At 40.8% G+C, this 14,876-nt stretch overlaps 2 protein-coding genes across 5 annotated transcripts in view; both read left to right on the forward strand.

The window, feature by feature from the left end:
* The first annotated feature begins 2,598 nt into the window (after window positions 1–2,598).
* clrn1 (clarin 1) lies at window positions 2,599–7,762 on the forward strand. Its single transcript, XM_088329893.1, has 3 exons — window positions 2,599–2,880; window positions 5,782–5,961; window positions 7,174–7,762. Exons 1-3 carry the CDS (start codon window positions 2,622–2,624, stop codon window positions 7,437–7,439), a joined length of 705 nt encoding a protein of 234 aa, XP_088186019.1. The 5' UTR covers window positions 2,599–2,621; the 3' UTR covers window positions 7,440–7,762.
* Window positions 7,763–9,266: 1,504 nt separating this feature from the next.
* LOC148369122 (zinc finger protein 335) overlaps window positions 9,267–14,876 on the forward strand; it is a 32,902-nt gene continuing 27,292 nt past the window's right edge. For 2 of the 4 annotated variants that reach the window (XM_088331056.1, XM_088331059.1), the window contains exons 1-4: window positions 9,761–9,903; window positions 12,801–12,997; window positions 14,371–14,647; window positions 14,738–14,803. In XM_088331056.1, the coding sequence (XP_088187182.1) occupies window positions 9,894–9,903; window positions 12,801–12,997; window positions 14,371–14,647; window positions 14,738–14,803 (550 nt within the window). In that variant the 5' untranslated portion in view covers window positions 9,761–9,893. Of the gene's footprint in view, window positions 9,519–9,760; window positions 9,904–12,800; window positions 12,998–14,370; window positions 14,648–14,737; window positions 14,804–14,876 lie in introns of those variants that run through there. The other 2 variants (XM_088331058.1, XM_088331060.1) reach the window with 2 other exon arrangements.

Raw genomic sequence — 14,876 nt, forward strand, 5'->3', positions numbered from 1 at the left:
TACTTGCCCAGAGACAAACAAGTAACACTGTATACATGGTGTTAGAAATAATTCTGATGACAAGGGTGAAGCTGGACTTCGGACATTACGCTTCTTTTATAACTAAATGGAATGAATGGTCTGCATTTATATAGCGCTTTTCAAGTCAATGAAGACCTCCTCAAGACCTCCCAAAGTGCTTCACACGTGTCATATTACACACTAACTAACCGATAGCAGCGTTAGCCATGCAAGGCAACTACCTGCTATCTGGGGGGATTAGGGATTCAGTGTCTTGCCCAAGGACTTTTCGACATATAAGACATTAGCTGCACCGCTTATCCTCAGTAGGGTCGCGGGGGTGCTGGAGCCCATCCCAGCTATTATCAGGCAGTGGGCAGGGGACACCCTGAACTGGTTGCCAGCCAGTCGCAGGGCACACAGGGACAGACAACTCGCTCGCTCATTCACACCTGGGGACAATTTGGGCCGGCCAATTATCCTGAATAATAATAATAATAATAATTTCCTTGTATTCTCATTCTGTGTAACAATGTACACAGAACGAAATGTCGATTGCACCTGACCCGTTGTAGCGAGCCGATGCAGCCGCAGCCAACAGAGGGCGCCGCCGACCACTTTTTAAGTCTTAGGAATGACTCGGCCGGGGCGCGAACCACCGACCTCCCAGTCTCAAAGCGGGCGCCTTACCATCTAGGCTACTGAAATGCATGTCTTTGGAATGTGGGAGGAAACCAGAGTGCCCGGAGGAAACCCACGCAAGCACGGGGGGAACATACAAACTCCGCACAGGAAGACCGGTAGCTGGATTTGAACCCACACAGGAGGTTCCCATGACCTCAGAACTGTGTCACACACGCGCTAACCACTGCGTCGCCGTGCTGCCCCTGATTAACTTGTTACATGTCGCTGCCTGTCGTTGCCCGTCAATGTGGAGATATGGTGGGTGTCTCAAGAGTGGTATGACACTTCACACTGAAAAACAATGGCGACCAGATGATGAAGGTGTTGTATCTGAGTCCAATCAGGAGGGTTCTCCTGCTACTGGTAAACACGCACACTAGTACTATTTGTTTCATGTGGGGGAGCTAACCCCAACCAAAAAAAACAGCCTGAAGAGGGATGGTCACCGCCAGGCTGTACTTGCCCAAGACACATCACAGAAAGTGGTACCCCTACAACCCTGGTGTTTAAGGGATCTGTGAATCACATGGCTTTAGAACAAACCTGGGTTTGGTTGAACCCTATAGGTCTGGTGAGTCAGTCTCAGGGGCTCTGTGGAGCCTCTCCGACAAAAGTTGTTGGACAAATATGTTCGATATAACTTCGCAAACTCTACATTACTTAACAACTGTGTAAGTAAGATTGAAGATGTGTACGGCATCGGGGAAATTTTTGTACCCATGGAACTGAAACAAGCAATTGCCACACATATAAGCAAAATCTTTTGACGAATACTTCCCTACACGAGCCTCATACCAACCAAGGGTTATATGGCCAATCACGGTTGGATAATGAGGCAGCTGAAGTCAATGGTGAATGCCTTTACAAAATTATTGAAATTCAGCCAAACCAGGTTCAATAGCAACCCTTCAGAACAACGCTCACATTGTTTTGGTGTCAACAAATTGAAAAGTTTTTGCAGAGAAAGCTCTGGCCTTTTTTTGTGTGACAACATATCGTTGCAAGCAATCTATTTCAAGTATGCTGTGCATAAAAACAATGAAAAAAGACTGAGTGCTGTGAAAATGACATGAGAATAGCACTTGCCAAGGTGAAGCCACACATATCTGAACAGCTCTAAAACTTAAAAGGCAACAGCAGAAATCACACTGATTTGCAGTTCTGTAATTTATTGTGACTTCATGCACTAGTCTGTGTTGTTAACTGTGGACAACAGTACAAAAATCCTATGTCTTTGATTAAAATAAAACACAGTTCATGTCATGGGAACCTGTCGTGGGTTCAAATCCAGCTCCAGACTTCCTGTGCGGAGTTTGTATGTTCTCCCCGTGCTTGCGTGGGTTTCCTCCGGGCACTCCGGTTTCCTCCCACGTTCCAAAAACATGCATTTCAGGTGAATTGGTCGGTCCAAATTGTCCATAGGTGTGAATGAGCGAATGAGTTGTCTGTCCGTGTGTGCCCTGCGATTGGCTGGCAACCAGTTCAGGGTGTCCCCTGCCCACTGCCCGGAGATGGCTGGGATGGGCTCCAGCCCCCCGCGACCCTAATGAGGATAAGCGGTACGGCTAATGAGATGAGATGAGATGAGAATATAGGGTTCTGTGAATGCACATATGAAACTGGTGGATTTTGGTTGCTCCAAGGTTAAGAACCACAGCTTCAGATAAAGGAAAACTGGCAGTATTCTGTTTAAAATCCCAGTTTTGCCTTGTATTAATCAAAGTGCTCTGAAAAATAGCTCTTGATTAACCTATTTTAAGTGGAAGTAAAATACAACTTCACTAGACTCGTTATGTGCCACAGTGCCTTTGCCAATGCCCATTTATATATGTCCTAGCTCCGTCAATGGCCAGGTGCGTCGCGGTCGCCATGGAGACGAGAGGGGAAGCTGTGGGGGGAGGGATGGAGGTTGGAGTCCCAGCAGCAGCAGGGCGGCCATGGCAGCCGCGCGGCGACATAAGCGTCTACTGCTCAGCTTCGGAGGGGTCCTGGCGGCGAGTTGCGCCTTAATGGCCGCTGTCTCTGCCGGACTTCCTCGCTGGATGGACGGTTTTGTCCTTTGCAGAACTGGGGCAGAACTCGTCAACGCTACCGGGAGCGAGCTGGACAAGTTCGTAGGACGCCTCGCTTACGGACTCTTCCACGGAGAGAGAGTCAAGACCTGTGGCTTGGGGGGCAGGACTTCGCGCTTCTCAAGTAATATATAACAGTTGTGCTTTACTGAAATATTTTCGATTCAATTTAGTTTTACACATTTTGGAAAACGTTTTATCCTCTTTCATTTACATGTCAAGCTGTCAAATCGTGTTTATTTGTACAACTCTTAATCTCAAAAGGCTGCACAGACCAAACATTATTTCAAAACTACAGACTATTATTACAAGTAGTAGTCAAATTATTGCAAATCACAAAAATGTCGTACAAACGTTGACTGAAAGTTCCCCTGAATATTTTTTATATCATTTTATGACAAAATTACCAGTTTAGAATAAACCTTTTAGTCTATTAATTTGTTGCTACCACAAATCCGGTAAATTCTTTACGAAGACATTACATTCTACACTAATATGTATTGATATATATTTTAGCTATCTAGGCAAAAAAGGTTGAGTGTGTGTTCACAATGCACAACTGACAAAAAGCATCTATCTGATTTTATCTTACTGTTAACAAAGCTGTTTGAGGCGGAACACACTAGGGAGGAGGGATGGGTGGGAAAGGGTAAAGAGAGAGCCGGACTTCATGCTCTACCTCGTGTACTTTTTCTTTCTTTCTATTTGTTAGTTTAACATGAATATAGTGAAATTAAGAAAAGGTCTGTTTCAAATGCAGTCCAAAAGTCGACCTAAACTAAAAAACGTTTATTTAAGTGTGTCTAAGAAATCCACTGACTGTACTTTCCCAGGCATCATGAATCTGATGACAGAGGCAGCAACGATGACACAAGCCAGGAGATTGAGGCAGCAATCAAAAAAAAGAAAATCAAGTTCTGTACCATCCATACATCCATTATCTGCACCGCTTATCCTCAGTAGGGTCGCGAGGGTGCTGGAGCCCATTCCAGCTAACTTTGGGCAGTGGGCAGGGGACACTCTGAACTAGTTGCCAGCCAGTCGCAGGGCACACAGAGACAGACAACTCACTCGCTCATTCACACCTAGGGACAATTTGGACCAGACAATTAACCTGACATGCATGTTTTTTGGAATGTGGGAGGAAACTGGAGTGCCCGGAGGAAATCCATGGAAGTACGGGGAGAACATGCAAACTCCACACAGGGGGTTCGATCTCATGACCTCTGAAACTGTGCCGCACAAGCGCTAACCACTGCGTCGCCGTGCTGCCCAAGTTCTGTTCCGCTGTTTTAAGTGTATGACATATCGGCCAGGTACACTTGACATTCCAAAGAGGGGAAAAACTATCAGATAAAAGAGACAAACAAGTAGAAAAAGTTGAGATTTTAAATCTTATTAGAAAATTACAAAAAAGGAAAATGTCCCTGAATTGCTCCTTCATTGTAAATTAATTACATAGTTCTTTTTTAACTTTAAAACAAATTTAGTTTGGCTATCAAAAATCTGTTCTTATGAATTAGTCGATTATATAGCCTAGCTAAGTTTGTACTCAAACAAATAGCATAGAAGCTAAGTGGTCAAGTCAATTAATGCTTATTTTTACAACCCTTAATCACAAGGAGTCTCAAAGGGCTCCACAGACTATTACAGACTACACATTATTATTACATCATCCCCTGATCTAAAACCTACATGAGGGCAAGAAAAAACTCAAAAACATCAACTTGAGGAAAATGAAGAAACCATGAGAAGGGACCGCTCATGAGGTAATATCCCTTCCAGGATGACCAGGCTGCAATGGATGGTCAAAAATTTCATTAGCATTATTTTATTTCCCCACTGTGCCCTGTACTTGAATGAAATATTGATTTCATAACAATTAAAGCGAATGTCTGCAATGCTTTTGAAAAATATTATTTAGGTTCCTTAGTATCTATGACTGCTGTTCCCAATAGTATATCTCATCTCATCTCATTAGCTACACCGCTTATCCTCAGTAGGGTCGCGGGGGTGCTGGAGCCCATCCCAGCAATCATCGGGCAGTGGGCAGGGGACACCCTGAACTGGTTGCCAGCCAATCGCAGGGCACCCAATAGTATATGATGTCTCTTAAAAGTATGGATGAAGCAAAATGACACAATATGGTAATTAGGATCCAAACTAACCTTAAATAATAACTCCGATGAAAGGGGCGGCTGTCTGTATATGTTCAAAAACACACACAATATGAACAAAAAAAAGCACAATATTTTTGTAAAAAAATAAATAATACACCTAGCAAAGTACCCTTCTACCTGAGAGGCACCTGTGGCTTTAGCTACACAGGTTTTTACTTTTTGGACCTGAATTGCCCAATTCTGATTATGAAATATTTCACAGTGAGTAGTGAATCCATTTTGCTCTAAAAGTTTTTAAATTTTCAATTGAACTGCAGAGGACTGCTTGGTTTTCTCCATTCTGATCTTTTATCTTGCACTTGTACTTATATTATAATCCTACATACATGTTTACCTTGAACGGTGAATGGACATGCTCGTGTTAAACACGTCAATGATAAAGTTTCGCCTCATTCATAATAAATGACAGCAGCAGCTTCTTCAATTATTCAAAAACTTCTCTTGATTAAGACATGGATATCATTTGCTATGCATCATACGCGAGTTGTGTAGGAAAATGGAAAACAACAAACCTCGTTAGGAGCTTCCTTATCCATTAGGTACTTAGGAAGCTTGGGGCCGTATTTTGTTGAGGTTTTGCACACTTGATGAGGGTAGTTCAGATATGTGGACAGTTAGACAAGGGACAAACAAGTCTTTATTGTTTGAAACTAAATGAGAGCAGTGATCCAGCTCTAACACGTTCCCACTGACCTTTCATGTTTCCGCCTGAATGCTTCACAACTCGCAAACCTGTATGGTCTCTGCAGAGATGTTTCCTTTTGTGTGTCATCAATAATGCCCTTACTACATAGACGTATTGCTTGTCAGTATTTTCAACATGTCTCTGTCTTCTGGTGTTTCAGTCTTTTCAGACTTCATGGACGCCATCCCAGCTGGTCTGCACATTACCATCATCTTCTTTTGTGGACTGTTGATTGTCTTCTCGTCCGTGGCCAGCGGCTTCTTTTTCTTCAACGCCGTTGGACGTCCTTACGAGACGCTGCACGGTCCTTTGGGACTTTACCTGTGGACGTCCATATCCTGTGAGAAATTCAGTTTATTAGCTTTCAAATTGTCAAAGATTACACTTCTATTTGGCAGTGTGGCTCATAAGGAACAGCATTGTGTATTTAAGACAAGGCACTCTACTTGAGAAAGATTGTCGGGACTGTGGTTTGTTGAAAAAGTGCCAGGGAGCAACTAAGGAGTGCCAAAAAGCAGTATGACTGCATGCAGCTTCTGAGCCACCTGTACACGAAAGCAGATGTTTATTGATTTTGTTGGTATTAGTTGGGGGTACATTGACACAAAATAGAGCTTAAAATACTCCCAGAGACCTAAAGTACAACCGTGTATATTTTCACAAAAATCAGTTCAGCTGTTTCGGACCTTATAAGCAACATACGAACACACACACATACACAGAATTTGGGATTTGGATGTAGATGTATCATACCTGTCAACCTGTACAGTTTTGCCTTACAAGGTATGTTTTTTATGCATTTTAAGACGAGTACGACATACAAGGAAATCTGTACGGAAAAAACATAAATTTGTCAAACACATGCGTCTGCTGCCTGGGGATTTCCCATCATGCATCATTCCGAAAAAAATAAAATAATTATGGTGTACGATTATTTTGTACGGGAAAATAAGACAGTTTGTATGGGCATGGAGCCGTGGAGGTTGACAAGTATGATGTATGTTTGACAATCGGTGTTTTTTGAAAGGAGGTAGCTGTGCCCCTTTTGTTACTTTTAAGCAATGCTTCTCAAATATTTTCTGCGTAAAATAAAGCAATTTTTATGTATAATGTGTGTTACTTTATCATAAAATAAGGAAAGAATATACATACTCTTTCATGCAGTTAATTTCGTAAGTTAATCATTTGTGTTACTGTAAGTTGTATTCTTGTTTTACTTAAGAATCACATTAAAATGTATAAATATAGGTTTTTTTAACAAGAAAAACGAGTATAAAAATTACAATAAAAAAATCTAAATTAATAAAACAACCAGCTAATGGTACATTTTTCTTTTTTATAATGTCAAAAAATTCTCAGTAGAGAATCTGTTATGGTTGTGCTTGGTGGAAAAAAAAATCACTGGGAAATATAATGTTAAAAGTAAGTTGAGAAACCCTGGTCAGCACCAAATGATGGATGGGCTTGTTCTGTTCTTTAATTTAGCCCTACATTGTATCAGAATCATGAAGACATGTTCAGACATTGGCTTGAATCCCCTTTTTCCTCACAGGTATGTGCAGCTTCTTAGTTGTGGTTCTCTTTGCCTCTGAGGTGAAGATTGAGCATTTTTCAGAGCGCATCGCCAACTTTGAGGAGGTGACCTTCGTGTTCCAGACACACGGCGAGAGCTTCGACATCTGCTTCTGGATCCTTCTCCTCGTTTTCTTCCTCCATGCACTCAATGTGGCCGTGATTCGACTGGCTGGGATGAGCTTTCCCTTGTTGCGGGGAAAGAATTCGGACCTGAGTGGTGGCGTTGCCGACCTCATGTACTGAATCAGTTTTTTGTTGAACGTAGATATCTACTTAGCATCACTGTGATTCAACTAAGTTCATCAGTATTTGGTCAGTATTTGCAATTGAGACATATTATAATGCTAGTAATCCATTTAAGCCCATAAAAAAAGAGTGTTTTTGTAACTGATCTTTGAATAAAAAAGAATAATACCCATCCCTCCATTATCTGCGCTGCTTTTCTCCCTGGGGTTGCTGGAGCCCATCCCATCAATCTTCGGGGAGTGGGCAGGGGACCCCCTGAACTGGTTGTCGCCCAGTTGCAGGACAAAGAGAGACAGACTGGCTCATTCACACTTATGGACAATTTTGACTAGCCAATTAACCTGATATTCATGTCTTTGTAATGTGGGAGAAAGCACGGGGGTGAACATGCAAACTAGCTGGTTTCGAACCCATGACTTCAGAACTGTGCTGCAGACGTGCTAACCGCTCGTCCGTCGTGCCGCCAATATAATACCCACTACTTGGAAAATATGTGATCTGGTTTGTAAGGTGGTCATTTGTAAATTCCTGGATGTCATTTTTGTAGCTCTTTGCTATGAGGACATCAGCGTCACAAGACAAGTAAATACAAATGCTGGAGGAGCAGTTCAGTTGATGTTTTTATTACAATAAAATAAAATTAATATAAGAAAATATTCTCGTCTTGTTAGTACAGAAGGAGGATTTGATGGTGCGGCTGAGTGATTTACATTCAAAAAAGGGCAGAAAAATTCCCAAGGCACCAGCTTCTCACCAGTCCTTTGCTTTGACTGAATCGTGCAGGTGGTTTGATGAGTATTTATCAACTGTATAACAAATAGATTAATTGTTATATTTTGATGACACACAAATTAAAATATAAGTACATCCAAATACATAACCTTAAGGTGCATTCATTACCACTAAATAATTAACTTGAATAAAATAAAGATGAGATGATTGAAAAGAACTAAAATTATTTGACAGGAAAACTTACACAATTATGACTAAATGCAATGGCACATTTCAATAATCTAACAATGGGGTGTAGGTTTTGTCTTGGCATTGGTGAGGACATAACATAAAGATTGCTTGGTATGGGGGGGGTCATGTATTTTAAGTGATCACACAACATTGGTGGGGGGAAAAACAAAAACAATGATTACTTGATATTTGTGGGGACACTTCCCCTATGTCCATTGATTCTAACATGTCGCCTTGCCCACATGTGAGGGCATTAATTATCCTTCCATCCATTATCTGCACATCTTATCCTCAATAGGTTCGCAGGGGTGCTGGAACCCATTCCAGCTGCCTTTGGGTGGTGGCCAGGGGACACCCTGAACTGGTTGTCAGGCAGTCGCAGGGCACACAGAGACAGACAATTCATTTGCTCATTCACACGTAGAGACAATTCGCACCGGCCAATTAACCTGAAATGCATGTTTTTAGGAATGTGGGAGGAAACAGAAGTGCCTGGAGAAAGCCCACGCAAACACGGGGAGAACATGCAAACTCCGTACAGGAAGGCTGGTAGATGAATCTGAACCAATGAGTTTTGACTGTGCCGCCAGGCATTGATCATGTTAGGGTTAAAGGCTTTTTTAAGCGCTCAAACTATACACTGCACCATGTCCAGTACAAGATTTAGTGTTGCGCCGAACCACAATATAATCGTCATAACAAAGGAGATGCAATAAAACGAGGTTATCCAAAGGTAATCGACTCGTGTTCCAATATTGGATCTGTGATGTCTGGATGGTGCGACGTCTGGGAAACATCACATATCCCTCCGCGCGAAAAGGCGTGATGCGTCTTAGACGAGTCTAATAGTCCGGTTGTTTTTAAAAAATAACAACGTTGATATATATACATTCCTGACAAAACTTGGTCACAACGGGTCACTGATAAGTTTTACATTTGTTGGCACGACATATTGCGTGCTGGGGATCGGTTTGATCGCAACTAAATATGACCCGTTCATACTAACAGGAAGCGAGATGCCCGTCTAGAATGAAGCTACAAATACCGCTTACCGATGCCTGTCCGATTTAGCCTCGCTAGACTGAAACAAACGTACCAACTCGATCAAAGAAGGTAAGATTAAGGAAGACATTTTGCATGAGTTGATTAGCGTCTTTTTATGTAATACGGGGAGCGCATTTGGGTGCACCGGCGCAGATTGAAGCCCTCGAGGTCCCCAGTTGAACTTCCGAAATTGCCTGATGTAAAAAGACGCCCGCCTGTTGAAAATGGCGACGCGGCGCAGGCAGGATCAAGGGCAGCTAGGCCACAAGCTAAAGCATGCTAATGTAGTATCAACTGTGGCACGGTACTCCATTTGGGCCACTTTCTGTCACCGAAACGTTGACTTTTTTTTTGAATATTTCAAATGGATTCGGTTATTTCCATGCCAGTCAGCCTTTAAATATAGCTAGGCGTTACTGTTTTGGACAACATTACCCGTTTATTATGCACGAAGGTAATGCTGACTAAGACACGGAAGACGAGCCCCGTTTGAGTTCACGTTTGCCAAATCACTATCACATTATTATATTGTTGTTTTTCGTTAAGCTTGGGATTGTAGAAATTATTTGAGTAATGTCTTTGTTTTACCCGTCTAGTGAACCCCCTTCGATGGCTACATTTGAGTCATTTCACATTACTCTGCTTAATGCTATACAAATGAATCTGCATTAACCCAGTGTATTTCAAAGTTACTCCAAGGGCCAACACTAACAACACACACCAGATACCCTCATGTAAGGTGGTCATGATCAACCTCAAACTATTAATATGTTTGAGATCAAAGCGTTCATCAAAGCTGTTCAGGTTTCAAAGACGCATTTTCAAGTCTCCCATCTTTCTTTTTGATTGTTTTATAAAACTTCATTTGGCTGGCACTCGTGCTTTTTGTCTCGAGAAATGACAGATAGTAAAAAAATGCATTCATCTAAACATGATGTGCTGGATCATCTTAAAGAATTTTTAAAGGGACACAGAAATATTTGACCACTAGCTGTACAGTGATGTATAGTGTAACCGAAAACAAGCGCTTCAAAGCACAAGCAAATACTGAAAAGTGTCTAAACAGCCCAATTTTTCTTCACATTTTAAAACAGCCTTTTTCAAGGTGTTTTTGTTATACACGTAGCAGCAAGATGGTGGAATATGTCAGCTTCTTCTGTTATTGCCTAATGTTGGGTAAATGACTACAAATGTATCAACCTAAGAGTATATTGAAAAATGCACGTTTTGAATGAATTTAATTGTCTTAATTGTCATTGATATCAACCTTGCCTGCAGTGAGATTAGACATGGGACACCAGGGTAAAACAGGCAATTAAGACTTTGAAGTGAAAAAGGATAAAAGCCTATCAGGATAAATAGTTAAAAAAAAAAATATCTACATTGTAGTGCTTAGATGACTGGCCCAAGTTATAATGATAATAATAATGCAATGTAAAAGAATAGTGCATCATAAGAATTGTGCAATAACACTCAAAATAAGTCACTAGGTATATATTTTCACAGTTCTGTTCAGCAACATCAACAAAAAAGAAAACTCAAAACAAGATCTGTTTCACACTTTTGTGCGTTTGATCAGGGTGATTGATGGCCCTGGGGAAGAAGTTGTCTACCTGATAGTCCTCGTTTTGAGGGACTTGTAGCGCCTACTACAGGGCAACAGATCAAAGAGGTGGTGGCTGGGGTGGGAATTGTCTTTTTTGTTAATGGCCATGCTACAGCATCGCAAGATATGTAATAATTATTGTATTTATATTATTAAAAACAATATTGTTTTTTGATGTAAATCTATCTGGTTTGATGTAAAATATCCTATTGTGCAGGATTTGATGACGCGTTTTACCACTAGGAAGTGCTAAATAATACACACCGCCCTTTTAAGCTTGTTCACTAAACTAACGGTCTCTAGTTACAATGGACTCATGAAATTTAAGGCAACCATAGTGTTGTTTGGCCACACTCAAATTTACAAAGAATAATTGTTAGCAGTTTTCTACAAGTGTCTTTGTCTCTCTCCAGGGCTTGTAAGGATGCTTGGCATAATAAAAAAATATTGAATTTTAATAGACAAGAAAAAACTATTTACAGTTTTATTTTCAACCTATTTAAACAAGATTCTTTAAAGAACACGCAGAACATATTTTTAAATAAAATATGCACTCTGCTTTGAAGCCATCAATTTTTAGCCTTCCCCTATAGACCCCTTTCCGTGTTTGTAAACAAGTGTTATGTAGTCAAGCTGTGCACGCATTGTTGAAGCAGAATGGCAGAATTTATGTCAATTTTTACCAGCCAATTGACAGAAAAAGAGAATTCATCTCAGATTCTAACGTTTCAAATAAGCACAAAGTATGTGCTAGCAACAAGATAGTGACTATATTAATTTTAGTGATTAAAGCAACAAAAACATGTTCTTTTGAGCGGCTTGGGATCTCTTCTTTTAATGATTGCAAACTGGCTTTGAAAGTCCTTAAGATGGCAAGAATTTAAAAAGGCGTACAAACCCTGTACTTAACATGTCAAAAGAATTGTTTACATCATTTTACATGCAGGAACAGCATTATTATCTTAAAGGGACAGTGTAATATTTATTCAAGTCAAGTCATTATTTGTGTAGCCCTTAATCACAAGAATTCTCAAATAGCTGTACAGATTATAGACTACTTTTAATAATACAACAACAAAAGGGAAAACGAGAGCAATGATTAAATAAAATTATTGCCTACCAAGGATGTAAATGCCCACCAAACCCGCCAAGACAAAAATATCTCGATTAATATTTGGATATTCTGAAACTGAAAAAATAAATAAAATAAATAACAGTGCTAGAGCACCTGTCTAACCAACAATTACCCATTTTGCAAAGTTTGGAAGTAATTTTTCCCTCTTTATGTATTTGTGATGAGTCTGCATTTTTTCTCTGTTTCCTGGAAAAAGGATGCAAAATGTCATGCAGAATTCGAATGAAAGATATTATTCAGTCAGGCCGTAAGATAAAGGTTGACCCTTTTTAGAAATATTGTGCCTCCTGGAGGTACAAAAAACTTTAATTCAGTATAAAATAACAAAAAATTGATTTGAATATTAGGCAAACATACATGAGCTATCATACCAATATAAATTTCTATATAAAAAAAAATCACAGGTTGAGTAATGTATATTATTAATACGTAGTGGAATACCTACTACAATTTGCCATGTTTGTCTGCTGTCTTGCTGCTTGCTGTGGCTCTGGTTTTCGTTCGCATTTAAAAAAAAACATGGCCATCTAGTGGTCAAAGTTACACACTGTGGCTTTAATGGATCATCTGAAAAATATATTGAGATTGATCTTAAACTTTCCTCACCCAGTAACGATGGATTCTGAGGAAAATGAGGTGGAAAGCAGCAGCGATGCAGGCCCCTCTGGGATGGAGGAGCCGTCGGAAAGTGGCATGGGCATGGAGTCTTCGGAGGCCATGTCGGCCGACAGCAGCGACGCCGCCTCCTCTCACATGCAACCACCTGAGTCCGATTGTCATGTGGGACAAAGCTCTGAGGGACTTGTGGTAAGATATCTTAAATGCCCCCAAATAGGGAACCTTACTGGGAGGATGGGCAAATCCTATTGCTTTTACAACAGGCATTTCAAACAAAATATCTGAGTATGTTAAGAAGGCAAGTCTCTCTAGCTGATTCCTATTGAAACAGTTTTAAAAGATTAAATACAAACCAAATGCTCCTTCTTGCCGCAAGAGGAAGGTGACGGCGTCAAAGCTGACATCCAGCAAAGGTTCTATCCATGTTTGGGAATACTTTGTCTACAGGTGTTCTCTGTGATGAACAAAAATAAAACACAACAGTGCTCAAGGTTAACGAACTAACACTTGCTAAATGTGCTGCTACTCTGGATTTGACACCTGAAATTAATGCACTTGTAAAGGCAAAACTATGCCAAGTTTCTGGAGCCAGCAGCAATAAGTACACTGCAAGAGTGCAATGAGAGATGGAGGGAAAAGGTGCAATATCACGGCATTTGTTTGCACAGATTATTAAAAATACGATCTATCTGGTTTGATGTAAAAGATCATATTGTGCAGGATTTTATCAGGTTCAGTAGGCCCAGCCTGGTAGTTGTATCCAATGTTATTGCTTGTTCACTGCTAAAACTCTTTATTTTTTTTATTTTTTTTTAATTTATTTCAAAGCAGTATTTCCAATTGAGGCAAGCATATTTTCATTCACTTGAGTTTGTTTAGTGTGTTGAGTTGGTTCAGCTGTAAAGCTGTATTTATTCAATTGCTAAAATATTTTTTTAACACATTGCCAAACATGAAAATGATATTTTTCCATTTATTGCGAATTATTGTGTTGTGATTAGAAGAACTCAGTTTTCATCTGTCATTTAATTTGGAGGGTAGGCCACAATTATATGCTGATTTGATAGAGCATTGAACTGAAGAGCTAAGCTAAATATTTGGCGCTGACATTTTTTTACTGATTCGGCACATCTGAGAACATGAAGTCTGGATCCGGCCTTTGAGCAAAACTGAGTTTGACATGCCTGCTTTACAATACATGTGCGCTTTGGCTTAATGGATGTTGGGCAATATCACACCTTATATTCAATTGGGTGACTTGGAGATGAAGTGCTACTTCCACAAATGAAAATCTGTCTTACTCAGCATTTTGGATATGCTTATCCACTCCACTTTAGCTCTTCCTGAAGTTGTCATGGTTACGAATGCCCATCCATTAGTTACATTAACACTAAGAACTGCAATCTTGAAGTACGAAAAGTGGAAGTTAAGTGCGCAGTAATAATTGGGCCATCGTTCATTTTAGACTCAATAAAGTCAGCAAGCTTTTAGAATGCATTTGGTAAAAGTTTAAACACGTGCTATGCTGGGCCACTGATGGCGTCACCTCTATCCTTCTCAAGGTTTTTATTCCGGAGACCAGCTCGAGTACGGATGCACGAGTGTCGTCAGTTCACCTCCCAGACTCTTCCTCGGTTGCCCAGTCCACCAGCGTTTCCAGCGTGTCCACGGTGACTCAGTCGGTACTTGTGTCCGGGTCGGCACAAGTGCTCGTTCATTCCAGCGCCGCGTCGGAAGGAGCCATGATGGTGTCCGACTCTACAGCCTCTACCTCATCTGACCTGGGCTCAGCCATCGACAAGATCATAGAGTCCACCATCGGTCCCGACATCATGAATGGTGATTCCGCTTGCCGATTGGACAAATACAATGATTGTTTTTGTAGTTGTGAGGAAAGACAACAGTTGTTTTCACTACTTGTTCCTGTAGGTTGCGTTGCTGTAACAAGTGCAGAAGACAGAGATGCAGAACCAACCCAATATCTCTTACTGCAAGGTCCATATACTGTTTTGTTGTGTAGTGTGTATGGGTCTTTTCAAATGGGGCTACCAAATTGCATTCTGGAGGC

This window comes from Urocampus carinirostris, chromosome 3, assembly GCF_059441175.1.
Source record: "Urocampus carinirostris isolate Australia breed hairy pipefish chromosome 3, RoL_Ucar_1.0, whole genome shotgun sequence".
Taxonomy (NCBI): domain Eukaryota; kingdom Metazoa; phylum Chordata; class Actinopteri; order Syngnathiformes; family Syngnathidae; genus Urocampus; species Urocampus carinirostris.